At 39.6% G+C, this 25,721-nt stretch overlaps 1 protein-coding gene across 2 annotated transcripts in view; it reads left to right on the top strand.

The window, feature by feature from the left end:
* The first annotated feature begins 11,681 nt into the window (after positions 1 to 11,681).
* mast1a (microtubule associated serine/threonine kinase 1a) overlaps positions 11,682 to 25,721 on the top strand; it is a 72,834-nt gene continuing 58,794 nt past the window's right edge. The window contains exons 1-2 of one of the 2 annotated variants that reach the window (XM_051383733.1): positions 11,682 to 12,862; positions 22,236 to 22,264. In XM_051383733.1, the coding sequence (XP_051239693.1) occupies positions 12,824 to 12,862; positions 22,236 to 22,264 (68 nt within the window). In that variant the 5' untranslated portion in view covers positions 11,682 to 12,823. Of the gene's footprint in view, positions 12,863 to 22,232; positions 22,265 to 25,721 lie in introns of both variants that reach the window. The other variant, XM_051383732.1, reaches the window with a different exon arrangement.

Genomic DNA, 25,721 nt, shown 5'->3' with positions numbered 1-25,721 from the left:
TTTATGTACAGCAATCACATTGTTAAAGACCACGACTTATAATTTAAAAACAATCAAAAAATAAAATAGTTAGATTTTTTCTGAAAACAAACAACCATACAAGAGCATTTTCTAAATAAAACACAGTCTTAAATTATGATTAAAATCAGAAACTGTCTCATCAAAAAATTAAGAGTAAATTTAAATGAGCTTTCACTACATGACAGTTTTCAACACAAAGCTTATTGAGGTTCAATACCCAGCTGCTTTTCTTTTAAATAAAGGTTTATCTTCACTATTCTCTGTCTTTACAGTGTTGATGTATACTACAAGAAGAGGTCATATTTAAATAACTGTCCCTGAACTACCAACAGACATCACTTTGAACTAAAACCTCTAAAGGATTTCCTTCTTTTCTGTTATTTTCAGTGTTACAATCACACATGCTCAGACTACTCACTACAAGTATGAGGTAAAAAGGAGAATGAGGTTTTATGGTATTACTGCATACTGTTCCCCGCTTAAAATACAACACTTTAAACTGTAATAACCCAACAAAGCATGTTTGGTGTCCCATGGATAGATCTTGAGATTCTATCCAGATCTTGCTTGTCCTCAGAAATCACATCAGTGTTCTTTTGTTGTTGATCTGTCTCACTTCCCCTGAGAGCTTCATCCTCTTCGGACTCTTCAGGGTTTTTCTTCAGGTTTTTCACACTTTAACACACAAGAAACTTCCACATTTTCCCACAGGAACACAAAAGGCAGCTAAGAAGGGGTGTACATCACATGATCAGAAAAAAATATATTTAATTGACTTGCCCAACTTAACAAAGGTGAACTAAAAAAAATAAAAGCGTATCCATCTGTCCATCGTTGCTAGTTCATGTTGGGTTTGTTTCTAGACTCCTGGATCTTCTTCCCACAGTTCATAGCTAAAGTGGAGACCGCAAATGAGGAGAGGATCATAATCGAGCTCCCCACAAAATGAGACGACGCTCCTCTGGGGGTTGCTCTCATGGCTCTCCTGTGGAAAGATTCTCGGTCGAAGGCAGCAGTGGCAGTCACTGTCTGGGCCACAGACTCCATGGTTATCTTGCTTAGACGCGTGGATGCTGAAGGCGAAGGCAACAAGCTGGTCTTGGTCTCAGTCCGTCGTTGGGTGTGCTGCAGCCTCAGCAGGAGGTGTCTGGATCTGACCAACACGCTGTAGTGCTGGATCTTCTTGTGTTGATTCCTTACCTGATCCCTTCCTTTACATCCATTTATAAACTCACCAGGCTCCTCAACTAATCCCTCTAAGTAGCCTGGTCTCCAACTGCGTCAATGGGATTAAAAATAGTTAGCCTAGAGGTTGCAGAGGACTAAGGTGGTGATCTATTTCAGCGTGAGACTGTCTACTTTAATTCTATTAGATCACCCTGCCATTGTCTCATAGTGAATGGATGGAGTTGTTTGTGGAACAGAAGCTTGCAAACATTCAACAACTGGTGGGTAAACATATAATTAGGAAAGGACACGACAGGCGAGAGGGACGCAGGTAGACAGGATCATTTCCATGTGCCTTCATGTGTTGGTTTCAGTGCTGTTTCTCTTCATATTCACCAGAAATGAAAAGTCTATTATTAATAATAAGCTCTCTATACATTTTACACTTTTTTTTGATTTTCAAAATAACAAATAAAGGCAAAAAGTGGTAGTTTTGTTAACTAAAAGAAATAGCTCAGTATTAGAAGATATTAAGAAACGAGGTGCACATGAGGTGAAGCAAATTAGAACTGACTGATATTTGGCAGCTAGTTAGTATTTCCATTGATTACGGGCTGTAATTGATACCAGAGGAGCTGCCAGAATGAGTCACTATCCAAGCCTGGACAGTCTGAACTGTTTTTGACGTACTGTTCGTTCCCTCAGATGAGGTAAGACAGTAGAGCTGTAGAGAGACAGAAAAGATCAATCAAAGGTCTAGGCTGAGTACATCTGATTAAGAAACGGTACGAGACAATTACACAATAAAACTCAGCCTGAAAGTCCAAAATAACACGCTGTGAATTCACAAGTTTTGTTGTTAAATGTCTCCAGCCAAGGACATAGTTTGCCCTTAAAGACTAGATTATGTATCTACATTATACTGATGTAGTTAATATATGATATATTGAAATCGTAAGTAATCTTTTTGTATTCTGATGGTAGATTTGAAGTGTTATATATTGCAAAGAATGTAGTTTGTCCCGCTACATTTAGGGAGGTAAACAGGAAACTAATGTTGGATGGCATTCCTCATATTAACACAGACTGGAGCTGAAATGATGAGTACGTTGCCATGAAATTAATCGGCAGCAATTTTGGTAACAGACGAGTTGGTTAAGGTGTTTATTATGCAAAGAGGTAAATAAATGTCACAATTTGCTCGTTATCTAAATTTCACCTCAGGGAATTTGAAATGGCCCATTTTCATATTTTCTGACATTTGATAACCTAAACAGTTAAGTGATGTGAAATCATCATATGCTTTGAAGGTCCAGTGTGTGACATTTAGGAGGATCTATTGGCAGAAATTAAATATAATATTCATAGGAATGTTTTCATTAGTGTATAATCACCTGACTATAGCAACGTGTTTTTGTTACCTTAGAATGATCAGTTTTTATCTATGTTATCTATGTTTCTACAGTAGCCCAGAACAGACAAACCAAACACTGGCTCTAGATAGGGGGTCGAGTGGTATTCAAATGCTTGTAATCTGCAACTTCACTACTAGGTGCCACTAAATTCTACACACTGGTCCTTTAACTTTATTGAATTAACTATACTCTTTATCTGTGGTATTTATGTTATCTATGACAGTCGGTGTGTTACAGTTTCAAATTCTTTGAAACCAGCAAGTCATTAATGTTAATGCAAGTTAATGATGTCATTTTATATTGTTTTTTTACTGGTGAGAAAACTATGTTGAAAAATGTGTAAAAACTCTGTCTATTCACTAAAAAACACCAGTTCGTACAGCTGTACGTGTAACACAGTTTTCAGAACCAAGGGCAGCTCCTCCTCGCCATGACCTAAGTCGCATGGGGACAGCAGGTCTCTAATCCCTGAGGTTACACGTAGTCCCAGATTCTTTTCATGGCGTCTCTTTAATGGTGCTAATTGGATTGAGCCGGTTCTTTTCCACTACTGACACAGAAAGCTTTCATGAATGAAATTGTGGCGGCGATCCAGTCGTGGCAGTACCAGATGCTTCAACTGTGAAGGAGAGGGAACTACAAGGAATAAATATTAGAGGCCTATTGGAATTATGTGTTCTGATATAACTATTTTTTCTTTGAGTCCTTTACTATGCACTCCCTAACTTGTGTGTATAAATCAACACTGGCCAGCTATTTGACTCGTTACACAAACAAAAGGGCTCATATATATTAACATTCAGTCTGTATAAAACACTAATTAACTTGTGGTTAAAAAGTCAAGATAAAGTTGCTGATTATGTTCCGTTCAGTAGAAAGTCAAAGACATCTGCACCATCTTATTAAATGCATCAGATGATAAAATGTATAATGTGAATGCCATCATCTGTGTAAGTGACCTTTTAGGATTTCTTCATTAAGCTACAGAAATTTCCGCTTGGCATTTTTCGCCGGCTCCGTTAGCGATTCTTCAACATCAAACCTTTCTGTGTATAGATTTAAAGATCATTCAGCAATTTCCTCATAAGTCATCACTTTTGTAATTATTGTTCTCATGGTCATCAATAGATATTTGCTGTGTGTCACATATTCATATTCCCACAGCGTTTGATCCAAATGGAGCAGTCTGATCTAAAGCTGCTTCTTATGTGGATCAGTGGTGTGAACCGGTCTCCCCACAGACTCTGTTGTACCTGGACCTCAGATTAGATTATCGAGCTCCTTCAGGTGTTTTCCTCTTGGCCCGGTCAACATATGGTGGCTCATTTTATTGGAATAGCAGATGCTTTCCACATGGTGTCCCTATTGCCTCAAAATGGAAACTGCTCTATTTTTTTTAGCCTTATAAAAAGTCAGAGTTTCAGTACAGAGTGGAGGACTTTGTGGTTGCAGTAGAACAATATCAACTTTTTTTTAAAGCTTTGATTATAATTATATATATTGATTTTAAATGCAATTAATGTTTCCACTCTTCTGCAAAAGGGACAGCCAGTACCAGCTTTCAGTGACACTAGAGGGCGTTAGATTTAGGAATTCTGCAGACTTCTTATAAGTGCTGCACTATGGACAAATAAAGAAGATAATAAACCACAATTTCACAGTATTACATGTTTTTTTATTTAAATGTTCACATATAGATGTTCATAAGGTAAGCGGTGCAGAACAATGCCAGCAAAATGCACTTGCATAAAAGCTAATATGTTGCCCCTAATGTGACAAAAATGCTGTACATTCAACTGCCCATAATATAATTGAACCAAAACAAGCTGTGGACAGCATTGTGGCTTGACTTAGTGGGATAAATGACATTGTCTACACTGTTACTGCATGTAACCAGTGCTTCTAACATGGGTAAAATAAAAGGTGTAATTGCCAGGTAGAGGTACTGGACTGTGGTCCAGAAAAGCCATATTACAGTGTTCTACATTTATAATTAGAAGACTATTACTTTCACTATTCACTTAATGTAGTCACCGAGTGGGATGTAGATAAAGTAAATCAGGTGAGAAAAAAAACGTTTAAACTGTATTCTGTAAAACTTATTGTACCTGTGTGAGGAATCCCAGATATTCTGTACATTCAGTGTTGTGCCCTCACTATTTGTGTAGGTGTACAGCCGTGCCCCAAGGTGAGCACACCAATGAAGGTGGGAGACAGAGTGGGTCTTTAGTTTTTACTGGGAGCAGTTGTGAAACTGTGAAAACATCATTAGACAACAAGTTCACTGATGATGATTACAAATCAGAAAAGGTACCAAAACCAAGAGTTACACCAAAGCCATTTTAGCAAGAGTCTGCAGACATTTAACTTAGAACCACATATTTCAACCTGCTGGTGGTGCTAAAGGAAGTCAGGGGATCAGCAAAGTCATTAGCACAGCTTGTCAGAGAACCGTGAATGTCTGTACTAAACTTTGTGCCAAACCCTCCAGTAGATGTCAAGCTATTTCACATATTAAGTGGAAATTGGTAGTGGAGGATCTCCAAAGTCATTACAATTTATCCTCTAGGGACCCTGCAACTCTCTAGCAGATTTCACAGCAATCCAGCCAATACTAGTCAAAAACTTCACTCTGAACCACAAATATCAACCTCATGGTGGCGCTAGAGGGAAAGTCAGACTATAACCAAAGTCAGTGGGCTTCATTTTATGAGGATGGTACTTATAACTGTATTAGTAAAAGTAAACTGATGTGAACTTTGTCCTTCAAGTTTATCCTTCATGCCAGAAAGAAACAAAGTATTACCAGTGAAAGAAATCCCCATCTTTAGTATAACACAGTAATGCGTATGTTAACACACAGTATGAATAACACACAGTTACCTAGAATGTTGTATTAGCAATACATTAGCCTAATATAGCTAATATAATGCCTAGCCAGGCAATAAACTGATCACAAATCAACAATAATAATAGCTATAGCTCCTACAACAGCATTTGGGGAGTAGATAAAAGAGGCCTGTCAATATTTGCTTGGTCTCTGTGATCTGTCAAAACGATGGATGAAACTGTCAGTTAAATTGCTAGCTATGGAACTGTGTCAGTAGGTGTTGCTATAGCAACAGAATGTTTAACTGAAACCAACTTCTGGTGGCAGAACGGAATTCACACTACTTCACTACACACAGTACTAAACTGCACACAGTACACACAGTACACACAGTACTTCACTACACACAGTACTTCACTGCACACAGTACACACAGTACTTCACTGCACACAGTACACACAGTACTTCACTGCACACAGTACTAAACTGCACACAGTACTTCACTACACACAGTACTTCACTGCACACAGTACTAAACTGCACACAGTACACACAGTACACACAGTACTTCACTACACACAGTACTTCACTGCACACAGTACACACAGTACACATAGTACACACAGTACTTCACTGCACACAGTACACACAGTACTTCACTACACACAGTACTTCACTACACACAGTACACACAGTACACACAATACACACAGTACTTCACTACACACAGTACACACAGTACACACAGTACTTCACTACACACAGTACACACAGTACACACAGTACACACAGTACTTCACTACACACAGTACACACAGTACACACAGTACTTCACTGCACACAGTACACACAGTACTTCACTACACACAGGACTTCACTACACACAGTACACACAGTACACACAGTACTTCACTACACACAGGACTTCACTACACACAGTACACACAGTACACACAGTACACACAGTACTTCACTACACACAGTACACACAGTACACACAGTACTTCACTGCACACAGTACTAAACTGCACACAGTACACACAGTACACACAGTACTTCACTACACACAGTACACACAGTACACACAGTACTTCACTGCACACAGTACTAAACTGCACACAGTACTTCACTACACACAGTACTTCACTGTACTTTACTGCACATACTTTATGCTCTTTAAGTTTCACATAGATCAAAAGTACAAACATGCAGATCACATGATAAACTATGTGAAACTATCTTGAGTGCTTTCATTGAAGCATTTGTTTGTGATTAAAAGCTTTGATGTGGCCTATATATACTTTAGGCTATATGTATATAGAACATGCAAGTGGAAATTGCTTTCTATCTACACGGAGCCAACAAGGCCAGAAAGCCACTTAATCAAGCTGCATATACATTATCTCTCCCTCTTGAACTCTTTCCCCTCTTCTCTCCATCTTTCTTAGCTTTATGTATGTATGATGAGGGACCCCAGAGAACGTTGATCATATAGTGTTTTATTTAGAGAAGCTCCTCTTCCCAGACTAGGCTTTTAGCACAGCTGTAGTCTGTGACCCACTTATACACAGACAGGGCTAGAAATGAGGAGAAGGTGGGAGATGAGAGGAGGAGGAGAAAGGAGGTGTAGGGAGGTTTTAAGGAAGCAGATTTGTAAGACAAGGAAGAAGACTAATTTAAGGGATATATGAGAATGACAATAGCGGAAGATGAGGAGGATAAAAGGGAGATGTAAGTGGAGAGTTTAAGGATAAAAGATAAGGAGCTGTGGCCAAATTGTCCAAAAGGTGAACATAGGGAACAGAGATAAAGTAAATTGTTGTTGCCTCATATATGATTCTCTAAATACTGCACTATAGAAGGCTTTGTAATTATGGTAACAGACATTTTGACATCTCAGTGTACTTAACCTGCCTCAGCAAGTCATAATGTCGGCTGTGAAAAGGGTTTATGGAGTGTGAATCATGGCTACTGAGTTTGTGTACTGAACTTAATGCTATTGCATTAGATTAATGAAAGAAATACCAATGTACAATGTACAGCATCATCAAGTTGGTAATTAAAACCTACGAATGGTAAACAATGTAAACACAGTTACTGCTAACACAATCAAAATTAACTGCTGCAAAGTCACGTCATACTAGGCTGAACGCCAATTAGCAGCGAGAGACGTAGCAATCACCATGTTCCTGTATGAGAATTAAAACATCAACAGAGAGAAAAACTGCTCAATTTGAAGGAAGCACTGTTTTCAGAATGCACTGAATACGTTAAGGTGATAATTTTGTGTGAAACTGAATTAGATTCGATTCATTATTGGGTGATTTTAAAATGCACTTTGGGGCATAGTCATAATAAATGAGGTACATCTGAATTAGCAGACGCAGCCTTCAGCCTTAAGGGCATTTGGAGTTAATTTTATTGTAGTACTGTATATCGTAGACGTAGTATTGTCCTTGCCCCTGTATATAGCCGATTACTAATCAACATCAACACATAATATGATGTAGAGCTGAAACTATTAGTCGCTTTATCAGTTATTCCACTGGTTCGGAAACTCTTTGACTTTGAGGCTAGCAAACCTGAGACTTCAATACAATATAACTTGGCCAGTTATCAGCAATTGTTTAAGTAATTTAAAATACAGTATTTTCTATATTGTATATCCTTGTGTTTTCAGACAAAACAACCGTTTGAAGAAGCCACTCTGGGCTCTGGGAAAGTGAACTGTGATTGGCATTTCTTTTTTTTTAATCAGTGCTTCTCTATTAAACTGGATTTATGTCATAAAAACACCTGCACACACAGTGGTTGATGTGATTAAAAACTAGAAGACTTTCACTTAAAATAATGCCTACATGTTACAGTTTGTGTCTGAGGGGGGAATGCTGACTCCTTTTATAAACCTGTGCACACACACACAGAGCAGATGTGAATGCAGGGGGAGGCACTTGCAGTCTATGAAGAGATGTGAGCTGACGTGGCTCTTGTGAGAAAGGCTTACCAGGACGGGAAATGGGATCGCACAAGCAGCAGGCATATTCCAAATCCCAGCCCTGCCAAGCTTTTGGCTGCAGAGAACTGACCCCATGTGACCTCCCTCCGGGGCATCCTCTGAAAAAGGGTGACATCATTTTTGAGAGCTTTTGCACGAAGCAATATGAGAAAGTCTTTGCCTGTTAAAACTGTGCCTTGTAAGGTTTCTGCACTGCTGCCTCCTCCCCTCCCCAAATCTCACAGCACCTAATGAACAAAAAATATGCAAAATTCATGTGTCTCCATTAATTATTTAATATTAATAAGAAAAGCAGCATAGGCTAAATGTGCTAGAGAAGTCAGACAAGCTGGTAACTGGGTCACCCCGTGATACAGAATTTTTCACCTGCTGACACCAAAGAACAAATTTGATTCCTGTTTATTCTTAAGCTTTCTTTAGTATTAGATCTGCTTGAACTAGGCCAGTGCCAACATGTTAAGTATGTATACATTTTAACGTGACAAGTTCCGCAGCACATTATAGGCACATGGAAACATCCATATTTTATTACTCCTATTATTAAAAGGAGGTTTATATGTAGTGTCATCAAAATAATTTAAAGGACCAGTGTGTAGGATTTAGAGGCAGATTGCAACCAAACTATAGTGGCAACGAAACTTGAAAAAAAAAAACCATGACAAACAATATCTAGAGCCAGTGTTTGCTTTGTCCGTTCTGGGCTACTGTAGAAACATGGTGGTTCAACATGGCGGACTTCATGGAAGAGTACCTGCCCCCTTTGTAGATAAAAACATCTCATTCTAACAAAAACACAACAGTTCTTATTTTCAGGTGATTATACACTAATGAAAACATACCTGTGAATATTATATTAATTTCTGCCAATAGATCGTCCTAAATGTTACACAGCGGACATTTAAACATAATCGCACTCAAGACAAATAAAAATTGCACCTGGGACTCAAAGATACAGCAGGACAATTCTGGGACAGGAGAGAAATTTGTCATTACAAATGAAATCATTACATGTATGCATCATGCATTATAGGCTATATCATTTGAATTGTCAAGTGTTCAAATTCAAATGCAACACAACGAATGTGAGGTGACACTGACACGAGCTATTGCTGCCTTTACGCAATGTTGTGACTTTTCAGACCCTCTTAGTAACTTATTTCTAAAAAAGCAACAGATTTAGAGACTTATTCAGACCACTGGGAAAAGGCGAGAAATATATGCAAGAATACATGAACAATAATCAGTGACCCCACACATGTTTTTAATGACTTTGTTAAGCTATGCCATCTGGAAAGCTTTTAAAATTGCCTGTATGAAGTTTGGTTTTATTCCAGAAGCCATAGGACACTTTTAAAAATGTGTTTTTATAAATAAAACCTAATTGGTGTCAAGTATTATTGTGTCTTTTATTTTATTGAGCCATAGAGCTGAAACAATTAGTCATTTATTGATTAATCGTAATAATAATGATGAATGAAAGTAACCTCTGCAGCCCTTAGGTCTTCTTTCTAACAAAATATACGGCAATGATGAGGGAGTTCTGGTTAATATGTGTGGTTGAGAGTGAGAGATTTGAAGTGCTGGTGATGGGGTCCTGAGGTTGAACCCAGAGTGATCTGTCAGTGATAAATCACAGGGTGAGAGGGACTAAAGCCTGCCAGCTCCGTCTGCTCAGAGAGACTGGAGGAACACTAAGGCCACAAAGCTAAAAGCCGCTAAGTCTCTCTCTTGTCTGCCTCCGTCCTGGAGCTGGAGTCGGACCAGCTGCCTGGCCTCTCGTGTTTTTCTCTCTCCGCATTGATCCATCCCACCAGCCACCTTTGACCAACATTACTATTTCTCTCTCTCTCTCTCTCTCTCTCTCTCTCTCTCTCTCTCTCTCTCTCTCTTTCTTGTGAGAATGTTTAACAGTGAAACATCATCCTGACAAACACAACACATTGTGTGAACACTGCGATGGACTTTGCCCTTCAATGTTTCAGTATAATCAGTGATTAGTACTGCTTAGTGGTGACTTTCTTTTAGTATTGATCAGGGAATGCATTCATTCTATTGACGTTACATCCTACATCTGTTGGCAGACTCTGTGGGGACAGGGTGGTTCACTTGCTATGAAGATTAGACCTTCAGAAGACATGCAGTTCCAGTTAATATGTCAACAGCATTCCAGATCTTTCTCTTTAAAATCACCATGGTGGGAATTTGTTTCTATGCCAACGTTCATTCATTAACATGTGGATCAGGGATGCAAGTAACTGAAGGGTGAGGAGCTGTGAAATGTTAGTGGCAGTGAATCCTATGTGTGACAGGTGTGAATGTTGAATAATGCATAATGGTTGATGCCATTTTGAAATAGCAATGGAAGCATGACGGCAGGCTGTGTTGACTGTTAATTCAGTTAGACAATCAAATTTACATGTCCAGGCCCATGTATGGTCTATGGGCAGACAAAACAGCATAAACACATATTGATAAAGCACTTATAACAATATTTAGTAACTCTCTGTGCACATTAGGTAATGGGTCATATTAAGTTGGGCAAGATCTGTCAACCCCATAGAGAGGGCTGTCTATGAATGTCAAGGTATGATGTAATATATCATGTATTATTAGGGCTTAAATGATTAGTTGATTAAGCAATACAATTATCTGCCATTATAATCATAATCTAGTAATTATTTAAGTCATTGCTCAAGCACAAATGCCAACCACCTCCTATTCCAACTTCTTACTCTTGAGAATTATCTCTCAAGAGTGAGAATTTGCTGCTTTTCTGTGTTTTATAATCAAAGTTTTGGGTTCAATCAATCAAGAAAATAGTCAGCTGATTAATAAATAATAAAAACAAGTGCTGTTGATGCTCTGATCTTGATGCAGTACATTTTCTTGGAAAACAGCAAGAACGGTTCCTTCTTAGCAACACTGCTCACAACACAACTAGAGATACTTAAGGGTAAAACCCAAAGATATTCAATTGACTATTTTATATGAGAAAGTAAATCATTTGAGAAGCTGGAACCTGAGAATGAGCAGCATTTTGTCACAATGCCATTCTTTATAATTAATGAGACAATTTAACAATAATCTTAATCTACTAATCGATTAATTGACTAATCGTTTCAGGTCTACATCCATTTTTGGACAGATGCACCTGACAAATGTGCAAAGAAGAATTTTGTCAGGTAATGTGGGCTTGATAAGTAGTATAGTAAAAAACAAACAAAAAAACAGTAGCCTACCTGATAAATGAAAAAAAGACAAGCCTCTGGTCGCTTAAGGGTTAAACGTCATTTGGTAGTAGGAAGTGGGTGGTAAGAGCTGAGGATGGAGCGAAGCCTGTGTAGCAACCACTGATCATTTTCCGCGAGAAAAGCAATGTCACATCGGAGAAGAGGAGCGTGAACGCATCGTATATACCTGCGAGTGAGCACGGAAAACGGACAAATCTACCCACCAGGGGACGAAAACGTGAAGTTATCAACCTGCTTTCAGCGCCGATGTGTGTGTGTGTGTATCTTTCCCCAGATGGACGTATAGAGTCTCTATGATTCTCATTGATCTCGTCTTTTTTTAAATGCACACAGACGGCTCTTGACAGCGCCTGGATGTGTGTCATATAATCGTTGTGTAGCAATGTGCAATATGCAATGGACTCCGTGTACATGCATGCACCGGTGCCTCCACAGCACACAGACTGAGTGTTTGAATGTGGACTAACATGTAGCGGATTGCTGCCGATCCCTTGTGATAGAAGGCATTTTTTTCTTTTAAAGGATGACAGCTGGGTGTTGCTGGTGCAGTGAGCTGCTTGCAGTATTCATATGTTTGTTTTGAGCTGTGAGGGAACCGAGGTGAAGATGTGTGCAAACTTGTTTGGTATATCTAATCTGTGGTGTGATAACCTTCGGTGTGACAGTGTGCGCTGCTCGGGGGGTTTCTCCTCTATCTCTCAGCTGGACTTCAGTTGATCCCACCGTGCAGCCGAGAGAGGCTTATTCAGCAGTTCCCACCACAGAGCAGCCTAGTCAGTAGTCTGTGTCAGTCTCTGCCTGGATGCTCGCTGGGGTCGAGCACAAGAGCGGCACTTTTCTTTAATACTTTGGTCATATTTGATAGTTTTCTTTGTTGTTGTTGTTGTTGTGCGCCAGAGAAGATAGCGTTTATATCTCTCTGTTTGCCGTATGATATTATTTTACACGCTGATATTACCTGCTTCTCGCTGGTAAATAATGAGCATATCGGTTTATTTGTGAATAAACAACCCGTGCTGGCAAGCTGAAAGCCACGCGAGAGTGGGGCTTGTTCTCGCCCCCGTCACCTGGAAAGCACAGGAGCCACGAGACTGTCCGACAGGTGTGATCCCGGACACGCGCCATGGATGATTCTGGGATCATCCGAAGACGGAGGCTGCAGGTGAGAACTGTTTTACCACCTTTGTAAGGTTCATATAAATATAACAAATGATACATTGCTAGTCTGATAGAGATTTCCCATCATACGACACAGGCCACATGTCTTTTTATATTTCAAAATAAAGTCACAATATTGGCACATAATCTTTAAACTAGCTTCATTGTGATATATGCTGGTTCTTCGTCCACACATACATGTACAGGGTGGAAATAAATATAGCCATTGTGATGAGTTGTACTTTAAATTAGTTAATGCACTCCTTTAAACACATGTGGATCTATGTATGGTTCGAAAGAGATCTCTAACCATAAAATAAGGGCCCCATGAGTGTGTTCATGAATGTAGTTTGAAAAGGCAGAAGACCATAAAACTGGAGGCAGTTGATTTAGTTGGAAACATGGAAAAACCATCTATCACCCAATTTTGTATTGCAATATCGCCATGATATAAAAAGAATTAGAAACTTCTTATGGATTAAAAAACTATTTTGTCAAATATATTATGGTAATTCACAACATTAATACAAAACATATAAGACAATCTAATTAAGCCATTACACAGTCCAGCTCATTGATTTGCAACACTGTACACAATGGTCTAGTACAATACAATAGGGATAGCTACTTCACTATAAACAGTAGATACATTTATTGAATGTATTGTCCCAGTACAGTTCTGGAATAACGAAAGGCAGCACCCAGAAAGGTAGCGGGCAACTGACCTGTTTTTATTGTTTTAGACTGACAATAATATGTATACCAGTCTATAATAACCAGACATATGTTGAGTCTGGGCTACTTAAAGTGGCTGAGTATGGAGTAGATTATTCTATTACATTTTCATGATGTAGGCCAGTCACTTAGCCTATTATCTTGTACATTATGACAGACACAGGAAGGCACTGGTACAGTAAAAGCTTCCTTCGAGGCTTTCCTCCGTGCTGTGGGTGTGAAAGAAATCGAGTGAGGCAGGCAAAGCTTACTATGCAGGCCATTGTCTGCCAGTCCTTCTCTGCTTCCTTGTGAGTTAATTTACAGTAAAAGTACTCTGCTGCACATTGTGCCAAGATATTTTGTTCTGGATGATCAGTCATCAAAAGTTGGAAGATTTCCTGCACAAAATGTGGATCAGTTGGTAAAATGTGGCAGTAAAACTGAGCGAGGCTCCCATTCTTACAGGTGCTGGACTCCTGCTGTAAGGCCTGGTGGATTAAAGCTGCGACTAAATTAAAGATTTCATGATCAATGAGTTAGTCCGGGGAACATTTTATTCTAAGGAATACAGAACTATCTGCTCCCTCAAACACCAGCTCTACCTTTGTTGAACTGCTACTGAAGTGTTTGTTGAAGACTGTATCGTAGTGACATTAATACTGAGGCTTTTGATAATCGTTGCCTTTGTATAGCCGTTAAAAGTGCAGGGAGAGTTAAAGTAGTTCGTCAAGGCAGAAATATGAGTAGTTTTTATTGCTCATTTCTAACAATAATCTTCTTCAAACAGCTTGTGTTGTATGACCACAAGTCTAAACCCCCAGTGGCGTTTAGTTTTTAATCGTAGACAGCAAAGAAGACCAGCAAAAATGTTAATTTATAAACTGGCAATCATTTTATTAAAAAGATGACAATTTTTAGTAGTATTAAGTAAGTATTACCAACTAACAATGTTTTTTTATATGATCAATTAGTTGCTAATTCGATAAAAAGGCTATCACAACTTCAGATGTCTTATTTTGTCCTAAAATTCAGATATTCGGTTCAGAATAATACAAGACTTAAGAAAAGCAACAGATCTTAACATCTGAGAAGCTTGATCAAAGAATATTTGGAGTTCTGCTTAATTAAAAACTGTAACAACTAATTGTTTCAGCTCTAAATAAGCTTCTGTGTAGATGTCCTGTGCACATTACTTATACGTTATTGCTCATACAGGAACACACTTTCCGATTTGTGAGCAATGTGTTTTATGGAGCTATGTCAACGTAAAATAAAAAAGGAATTGTCTTATGCTGAAATGAGTTCAGTGTGTAAATTAGAAGTCATTCAGTCACTCTGCTAAACTCAGTAGTCCTTTTGATTGAAATCTTTTCTCAGAAATAAATTGTTGCTGAAATTTAGACACGCATGGATATCAACAGGGGCAGCATGGCAGGGGGACAGGAGGCAATTTGATGTTGGTATAAAGGTTAAAATGTAATGCAAAAAGCACATTCTCTTATAATGAGCTCACTGGTGAGTCAAACTTTGATTTTAGTCAGATGCTGAGTGGACAGTAGTGTGTGTGTGTGTGTGTGTGTGTGTGTGTGTGTGTGTGTGTTGTGTGTGTGTGTGTGTGTGTGTGTGTGTGTGTGTGTGTGTGTCCATGCATTCAGTTGACTGTACTGTGGCTACACCAAGCATCTTGTGTGTGTTTGTGCACAACATTCGTGCCTATATGTACATATCAAATCGACTCCCACCCCCTGCCCCTACACTCCATTTCCATTGAAGTGGTCGATATCCATATCTCAGACAGAGGAGGTCTAAATGCTGAGGATGTGGCGCAGTTGTCAGGCCCATTAGCAGGACTAATGGTGGCCTAACAGCCCTGTGTGCCCTCAGGGAGGAAGACCAACCACCGGGAGCAGGACGGGCTGAAAGGGCTGGAGGCCAGGAGGAGGAGGGGGTGGAGGGGTAGCTTAGACCCGAGGCGGGCAGCAGCTGTGGGCTACAGTAGACCCCATTTAAGAGGCTATTACAATATCTGGATCCCTTTACTGGCTGGATCTACTTTCACACCAGAGAGAGACAGAGGAGGGGAGGGGGCAGAAAGAAAAAGGATTGCATGTGTGTTCATGTATGTCATGTTTGTGTTTCATACAGATTACTTCATTGTTCATCTATTAGTCTGGACACTGAATATAATTAGGGCTGAAACTTAAGTAGAGCTGAGTGTCATTGGAATTGTTCAACATTTAAATCAATTAGTATGAATTATCTCGTTTTTCTTTTTCAAAAAGGCTTTCTCATCAATTAATTTAACAAAAACAACCTTCTTAAAAATGTATGAAATTATGATCATGATCAGGCAATATTTGATTAAAAAGGAAGAACATATGGCTATAAAAAAAGTACATACATTTAAACGAATCATCTGAAGCATCTGCTGTCAGATACTGGATTTCAAAGACCAATACTGATACAGTTGATACGTACCAATATTGTTGTTTAAGAGGAAAAAATTATAATAATATAGCACTGGGTAATATATTAGCAAGATACTTGTACTGAGAGGGACATTTTACAATTGAACATTAAACTAGTGGCACACAGGAAGAGTCTCTCCTTCCATGAAGAACAACATCAGTCACTTCAACCAGCGCCCCAAACGGACGTATGTTTACGTTCAAGTAACAAAGCCCTCTAGTGGCCGAAGTAATGTCAGGTGATGTTACAGAACGATGTCGGGAGGAGGTCGGAGGAGATGGATGGATCAAAAAACATTGGGCAGCTGCTGTTTGTTTCCCGTTTGCTTCTGACACTGAACATTGGTTTCTTTTAACCATTACCACACGATTGTTTCTGAACCTCAACCATGATGATAAAGGTCCTCTGAGCGAGTAGCCAGTTTAACCCAAACCACAATGTTTACCTAGCTTTAAGTACTTATTTTAACTAAAACCATTTGAAAACGGTTTGGAAACAGGAAATGAAGAGCAGCTCTATAACAATGTCACCTGACTTCCTCCTTTCCTCCTGTCGTTATTACTACAGCAGCCAGAGGGCTTTGTTGTCAGTGTGGTCTTCCTGGGAGAGACAGTCTCTCTCTCATGGCCACCTGCAGTAACTAGTTATCCTGATTGATCCGTCCTGCTGTCATCCACAAAGTCTTGTTCTTCTCTCTGTCTCTCCCCATTTGTCTCCCTCGCCTCCAAAATAACCATCTCTTTTATTTTCCACTCAGTTCTCCTTCACCTCCATTGCCTCCTCCATCCACCCATGTTTCAGGTCCATGTCTCCCCATTTCTCACCTCCCTGCTCACTCTCACTCTCTCATTCCGGCAGATCCACATGGCACAACTGGCACATCTTTTTGAGGGCATGACTTTTTGGCATGGGTGTTGTCACCATCATTACACAGGAAATAAATTACATTACAATACAGTGCATTAATTTAGCAGATGTTTTTGTCCAGAGTGACTTATATTGTCCCCCCCACACACACACCAGACCTTATTCTACTATTATTTTACTGGCTTCTTCCTTTTCTTTCTTTTTTTTTTTTTTTAAAGATTTTCGCTTGTGTTTGAAGACAAACATGAAAAGCAGCGAGAGAGAGAGAGGGGAGAGAGAGGGGACAAGCAACACAAGGACCCTCGCTAGCTTTGGTTTTGATATTCATGAGGTCATGTACGACTGTTTACATGCCCATTACTTGTTCTTATTTATTAAATGTACACATCCAAAACACTTAAATCAGCCACAAAATAACGGACTTTGGCTTTATGAAAACCACATAACAGCTACAATGATTGTGATCTGTGGCACCATCCTGTCCATTTAATTTGGCTGGAATTATTTTCCACTGTGTGGGAGTGTGTGTCACTGAGATGAGTTGTCTTCATCTCTGGTGATGATCCTGCCGTCCTGAACAGTTGTAGGTGTGTGTAGCATACACACATACACTTAACCCATATGCTCATACACTCACACTCACAAACAAAGTCATACAACATGTCTCACCCCTCTCTGTTGTAGGAGTATAGAGTACGCCACACACACACACACACACACACACACACACACACACACACACACACACACACACACAAGCATAATTTGTCCAATATTTTGTTCTGGGCAGTGTGCCCATTTCCAATATGCTAAGCACAAGGGATAAGAGTGTGATCACTGCAGAAGATCCAGCTCTCTTTGCCAAGTCCTGTCACTCACCGCCATGCCCACTGCTTTGTTCTGCCTCACCACGTCCTTCTGATGTCAGTATTATTCAGAAAGGGTAGGTTTTGTACCGAGAGAGCAAAGAGTACATCAAAGCAACAGATCTGGGCCAGAATATATTTGGGAATAGCTTCGGATACTTGGGCTTCTTTAACTGGGCTTGAATTATCACGCCAGACGCCTATAAAGCACAAAAGCTTGAGCCCAACTTAATCCCCAAAACAGACGAAAATGGACAAGGTAAGGAAAAAATAGCACTTGTTAAAAAGTAGATCCAGTGAAAGAAGAAAGAAATATAGGTCAAAAGTGTGAGTTAATGAGCCATTACATTATTTTCGACCTCAGTGTAATGACCAGTGAATTCAAAGCTTTTAAGTAGAGCTATTAAAATGAAGAATACACTGCATGACATTTGCCTTGCAATCTGCTGTCACGTTTGGCAGCAGAAACAGAACAGAAGCCTCATGACTCTGCCCAGAGCAGCAGCATATTAACATTTTTCTTTTCTTTGGTTTCCAGTTGGCCTTCGGTTTGTCCTTGGGTAAATATAAACCCGCAAGAAAAAGGAAAGATTGTGTGACACCGTTTCTTTACTTGTCAGACAGAGAGTTGTCTAATATTTTAATCTGTCTTGAATGCCGTTTTCACAACAAACTGTAGTGGCTGAGGAGTATGTGAATAGTTTGCAGTTACTTGTAGCATGGAGAATGTGCATAATGGATTAACTGTGACAAGAAGGTGTTTGTATGTGCAAACATCTTTGATCTGCAAAACCACATATTTAATGCCACTTTAAGATAAAAAAAAAAAAATGCAGCTGTCACATGTCACATCAGAATATTTTCTTACTCTTGATTTTCTTGTTTAATTTGGAGAGCGATTAGCATTTAGCAGCAACACAGTGAATGTGTGTGTGTATGTGTGTGTGTGTGTGTGTGTTGGGGGTAAGTAGCTGGTTGGGGCATAATCACACCTTTCAACTGTATCCAACTATTTTCCCACAGGCAGAAATTGATGCAGTGTGTTGTTATCATTGTGTGTTTGTGTGTTTTTTTTGCGTCATGGCATTCATATGTGTAATTGTGAAGACAGAGAATGGTTTTTAATGGTGAACAATCACATTTAATGATCCTCCAGGGCAGGCCTGTGATTGCTATTATTTCTGTTGTATACCACCATGAGCTTTTCAGCATTATTGATACAACAACTTCACTTACCTGTCAGGATCAGCCCTGAGGACTTCCTAAAACAGCCAGCAGTGGCAACTGCTTATTCAGATAAAATGGAAGAGTATAAATATACATAATTAGATAAAACATAAATGTGATTTAGATGAAATGTTAATGTCATTATGCAGTTTATATTAGGATTGTATCAGTACTCTGAGGTATAAGTCAACCACATACAGTTGAGTTGAGTGTCTGAAAATATCCTTGATGTTATGTAATGTGCTTCATATAGGTTTTCTTTGCCTATACCTTACAGTTTACATTTACAAGTCTTGTAACATATATTTCAAGGTCTGTGTTACGAGCCAAATGGATATTACTGAGAATTTGTCATGGTCGCTTGAACTGAGGAGAATAATCTACGAAATGCTTGAGTGACCAGTAACATGGCAACAACACGTACAGTAGCTGTCCATTGGACTGAGACAGTGAGTGGGAGCAGGTGTTGGGGTTTTTATCCATTAGCCACCCCTATCACCCCATACTACACAGACACACACACACACACACACACACACACACACACACACACACACACACACACACATATATAAGACTCCTGTGGGGCTCTCTCTAAGTCACCCTGGCCAAGCTCACTTCCTCCTGATGATGTAACTCATTAGCTGTCCCAGAAAGAGCTCACTATGATGGGTGATGTCACTCCCATTGAAGAAAAGTAATCTCTGAACTCACAACTGCTGCCAGGCCGCCATGTGTATTTTAATAGTTGGACATTTTGGGAAAGACACTTATTTGCTAAATCTGAAGTTGTGATGGTTTTGGCCATCACTGTATGAATGTGTATGAATGGGTGAATGTAGCATGTAGTGTAAAGCGTTTTGAGTGGTCGGAAGACTAGAAAGGCGCTATATAAGTACAGTCCATTTACCATTTATATATGTTTGTTTGATCTGTCCACAAAAATAATAATGTATTCTATTTCTTCGCTGCCACAGTGAGCTTCCCACACAATCAGAGGAGAAGCTGCACAGAAAAACTGTTTATCAAGAAAGAGTAACAGCACAGAACCACCACAAAATGTGTTTTTTTACTTTTCTGTTTGTGTATTGATTACTCAAATGAGATATAACGTGTTCATTTGTGAGCTTCAGACGTGCTTTCAGGCAGATTATTGAACATTAGGAGACAGGCTAGCTGTTTCTAATTAATTAATTAATAAATGTATTTCCCATAATGTATAACTATTCATTCAATGTATACCAGTTGGTGCAAGTAGCATTTGCCAAATTTTAATATTCATATGATTACTGCTGAGCTGCTGCACTTATTCAGTCCCCAGTAGAGATAATCATGATTTCTTCGACTTGCTGAAATAAAGGTTCTGACTTATTACAATACGTCTTTGCAGCCTAGCAGGTTTCTGCTGCTCATTGGCTCCCCATAGTTCTTTTATTAAGTACAAGTATTAGAGTCTCGCAGTGCTGGAAAGTGAGTTTGGGTAGTAAGCTTGTTTTGAGATTGTTTGGAGATGAGAGCTCCAGCTGTCAAGTCATGTTTCATCAGCTCGACTTTGTTTGGGTTTTGTAATGCTTGTTTACTTATACAAAGACAAAGAGATAGACTGTGTGTGTGTGTGTGTGTGTGTGTGTGTGTGTGTGTGTGTGTGGAGGAGAGAGAGAGAGAGAGAGAGAGAGAGGGAGAAAGAGAGAAATTCTTGTCCTTTCCTAACAGGATGAAATCCTCTGGAAAACTAATTACAGTTTCTTATTTTTCCTCTTATTTTCCTCTCACGTTTGTGTTTGTTTTCAACTCCTGACCCTGGCGGGGTTTGTCGTTCGGATTCCTTTCATTTCTTTGACGTGGCTCTGTGTTATTAAGCCTTCCCTGAGTGAAAAGAAACGAATGATAATATCTTTTTAGCGGAGCCACTGGGCTGCAGAAAATGGCTCGATGAGCAGCGCGGCACAGGCTGACAATAGAAATTGAGGGTAACGTGATCTTACCTAAGCCGATCAAATTGGGAATAGATGGGCAACAAGCACCACACAGATTCATCCCAATAGATCCTAATCACATCAGGGTCCTTGCTGTTGTGTCCCAGTGTCATAAATATAGCAGCAACATTTTTTAAATTGACTTTGGCTCCACTCAACCTGGTTGTTCCTGTAGCTCTGAAGGGATACTTAGAAGGGATCAGTTTTCAAACTGCTACACCATAGACTGTGATTAAAAATGGAGGCACTCTTTGTGACGTCACCCACAGGTTTCTGAAGAGCTGTTGTGAAGCTCAGTGTGGTCGGCTCTGGTCGTCACCGTCTTGGCTGTCCTGGCTCCGCCTCCTCCCAGCAAATACGCGGAGCATGGGTGGAGCTGCAGCGGGAAAAATTAAGCATGATTAATAAAAACTAAAAACAGCCACCTGACATAGACATTAACAGAGAAATCACAAAACTGACTGTTGATTAATCTCCTCCTCTATGACAGTCTGAACCGTTTTATTATCAGAATATTTGACATCACTTGAAACGCGTGTTACATTTTCTAAACCACAGTATTCATCAGGAATTAACTGTCTTTGGAAGGCTTCAGTGTTGAGAAGTTGTTCTAACATTTGATTTTTTGATGCTAGCACTATAATGATGACACTATGGTTTAACTGTAAGATGCATGATTGTTTGTGGGGTTCCATCAAAGTGGCAAATGATTTTACAGCAAAAATGGTTTCTGTGGCTTTATGATTTCTGTGTTTCATCTCAAATGTTTGGTTATTCTTGCATCAAACATTTGAAAAATAATGTACGTCTCTTCTGTGATAGCTCAGTAAATCCATTTATGCTGCATAAAAACAGACGTGTTTGACCTTGAATTAATAAGATTTATACACAACCTGTCTATATGCTAAGAAACAAATTGCTTTATATGTAAAAACAACATCTGTGAAATATGTGAGGAGATAAAAATAAAAACACATTCAGAATTAAATAAGACAAAAAGTTAAGTAATTAAGTTTTAAATTAACTAAATTAAATTTACATTGCATGTTCATCATCTGTTTCCGTCTTTAACTGAATTGTTCTGTTTACAGTGTTTATAATAAGAGATTACAGGAATTACCAATACATATTTCAATACCACACTTATACGTAGAAGGTATACATTATGATATTGTCTACAGTCCTATAGATTGCACGATAAAAACTAATCTAATCAGGCTCTCACCCTCTTTTTCTTTCTCTTCCTTCCCAGAAGGATCTACCTCTGCCCCGAAAAAGTAGCAGGTAAGTTCACATTTACTCACGTTTGTTTTCTGTATGTCTTTCTGGATCAATATATGTTGTTGAGATAATGTGTCCACCCTTTGTTTGTTTGCTGTATGTTATTTATGTGAGTTTTTATTGTCTTAATCTTTCGGTTTCCATTGCTCATGGAATTTCTGAGTTGTTTTTTTAATCAAGTCTCTGGGAAAGTGAGACAATATCAATATATAAGGGTTGTTATATATATGGTACTTTAGTGTACTTGAATTATTTTTGCATCTCATTTTACTGCTTTACATGCAAACCAGCCTGTTTCCGGAGTTTAAAGACATACACAAACCAGAAAGGAATAATATTTTTTTTTATCAAGTCAAGTTCATACATTTTCCCTTAAGGGGTTTTAGAGTCTGTACAGGAAGAAATCATCCATACCCATTCAAAAAAACAGAAGAAACCTCAGAAAGAGCAACATAGTAGGGACCCCTCTCCCAGGACGAACAGACATACAGTAGATGTTATGTTTGCATGACAAAATTGTAGATTGTAAACACATGACAAACAAATCCAGCAACTTTAGCGAATGGAATCTTTCCAGATTTGTTCCAGGAAGTCATGGTCAAGTGATGGTATTTTTCAGTGGGAGCTTTTTCTTTAGACTGCAGCATGTTCCAGCTTTGCGGGAGCCCTTCCACTCTCAGAGTGTCAATCTGTTGCACCAGTGAGCTGTGCAATGAAAGTTCAGCAGCAGGAGAGCCGTGCTGTGACCTCAATGCCCTGCGTGGTTCTGGGAAGGCAAGGAAGGAATAGAGCAGTCTATGAATTGTAACACACACAAGTTAAGCCATCAAATGTTCAGTGCAGATAGTGAATTACTGACAGGTTATATGTTGTTTTATGAAATGTTATGCTCTATTAAAGGAAAGGTTCACATTAAAGTGTGTTTTAATGCAATAATCACCTACCCATATGTCCACTGAAAGGGTAATTAGTTTCTTGTTCCCCATCACTTCCAGTAGCTTTAAAAGGGGGATCTCCACAAAAACCGTTATAGCAGAAAAAAACGTATGAGTATTGTTTTGGGACAGACCTGATCCCAGAAATGTCAATCTATCCTGTAAAGCATCAGACCGTGGAGACGACAAGAACATTGAGCCAGCCGGGGACCCTGACATGTTGTTAATGAATCTCCTTGAAAGAGAATAGATAGAGAACATTATTTTCTCTGTTGTCTCTGTGACTTATTGCTAGGCCTACAATCAAGTGTCTTCAAGTGTGTAACATTTAGGAGGATCTTTATTTTTCATTAATGTATAGTCACCTGAAAATGTTTATGTTACCTTGGAATGAGCCGTTTTTATCTACAGAGGGAGCTGGTCCTCTTCCACAGAGTCTGCCATGTACAGTAGCCCAGAATGGACAAATCAAACACTGGCTCTAGATAAGTCCTTTAGCCTTTTTCATGAGTTTTGTAGCCACTGTAATTTCTCTCACTTGTGGAATGGGAGGGTGAGGCTATTGAATTAAACAACTGAAGTAAATTCCTTTAAAATGTCAACGTTAAAGCCAGATATTAACCATTGTAAGGCAGCTTCACAGAGACAGAGGTACTGTAGACTTCTCCTCAGAGATGGATTACACATAGCGACTGAATTAAAAACCTCTGGAGTCATTTGCTGTGCCATTTAGAAAAGAGTGAGATTGAATGATCCTGCGAGGATTGGCAAAACTGATTAAAATATCTTGACTGGTTACAGAGGCATGTACAAGCTGTTACACTTAACATTTATGGCAGGAAAAATGTGATCGAGCCGATATTGCCTTTTAATGCACCTGAATTGGATTGGACGTGCTACGGTAAGCGTACTGACTCACTTCCGGTTTACTTCCTGCTCTGTGTACACTGTTTGGTGCTGTAGCTCTGTCAGTGAACGCTAAATATAAATTAGTTTTACTCGTTACAGCGGTTATTTACCCGCTTAACATTTAAACGTAGACTAGTTCTACTTAAACACTTGGAGTTTCTCCCTCTTTTGGGACTTTTCACTACTTTCAAAGTTTTTCATACACTCTAGTTTCATTAGCATTAGAGTTAGCTATGGCTTCTCCCTCTCCCTCTCCTCTGTCCTGCTCAGTGTGTCAGATGTTCAGTTATTCCTCTGCCTCCTTTAAAGATAATGGTACCTGTATTAAATGTAGTTTATTTACTGCGCTGGAGGCGAGGCTTAGTGAGTTAGAGGAACGGCACCGCACCACTGAGATATCTTTAGCCGCTATAGTTAGTCAGCCCCCAGTAGCCGGTGCGGTCCGACCGAAGGTAGCTTCTGTTAGCTCTGTAGATCCCCGGTAGTTCCCGAGCAGCCGGGAAGACAGGGAGGCTGGGTGACTGAGCGAAGGAAGGCTAGAACGGCGAAGCCCACAGGTCACCACCAACCGCTTCACGTTTCTAATACATTTTCCCCTCTCAGCGATACACCCGCTGAGGAACCAACTCTGATTATTGGCAGCTCCATAGTCAGAAACGTGAAGTTAGTGAAGCCAGCGGCCATGGTTAAATGTATCCCTGGGGCCAGAGCGGGCGACATTGAATCAAATTTAAAACTGCTGGCTAAAGATAAACGTAAATACAGTAAGATTGTTATCCACGTCGGCGGTAACGACACCCGTTTACGCCAATCGGAGGTCACTAAGATTAATGTGGAGTCGGTGTGTAACTATGCTAAGACAATGTCGGACACCGTAGTTTTCTCTGGACCCCTGCCCAATGTGACCAGTGATGACATGTATAGCCGCATGTCGTCATTCCACCGCTGGCTGTCGAGGTGGTGTCCAGCAAACGATGTGGGCTTCATTGATAACTGGAAGCCTTTTGGGGAAAACCTGGTCTGATTAGGAGAGACGGCATCCATCCCACTTTGGATGGAGCGGCTCTCTTATCTAGAAATATGGCGAAGTTTATTTCTAAAACCTGACAGTCCAGAGTTAGGACCAGGAAGCAGAGCTGCTGTCTTACACACTTCTCTGCTCTTTCTTTAGAACAGTCACCCACCCAAAACCCCATAGAGACTGTGTCTGTCCCCCGACCACCTAAATTATTTAAAGAAATAAAAACAAGAGGAGTTCAACATAAAAATCTAATAAAAATTAAAACCAACTCCTCAGTAGCACAAAATAAGAGAATGAAATGTGGGCTGTTAAATATCAGGTCTCTGTCCTCTAAAGCTGTTCTAGTGAATGAATTAATATCAGATTATGATATTGATTTACTTTGTCTTACTGAGACCTGGTTGTCCCACGAGGAGTATGTTAGCCTAAATGAATCCACCCCCAGTCATATTAATACTCACATTCCTCGAGGCACAGGCCGAGGAGGTGGAGTAGCAGCTATATATGATTCGAGCGTTTTAATGGACCCTAAACCTAAACTAAGTTATAATTCATTTGAAAGCCTTGTTCTTAGTCTTTCTCACCCAAACTGGAA

The sequence above is a fragment of the Dicentrarchus labrax genome, unplaced genomic scaffold (assembly GCF_905237075.1).
Source record: "Dicentrarchus labrax unplaced genomic scaffold, dlabrax2021, whole genome shotgun sequence".
In the NCBI taxonomy this organism is placed as follows: Eukaryota; Metazoa; Chordata; class Actinopteri; family Moronidae; genus Dicentrarchus; species Dicentrarchus labrax.
The sequence above is the reverse complement of the archived record's forward strand: the minus strand, read 5'-3'. Positions and strand labels throughout refer to the sequence as shown.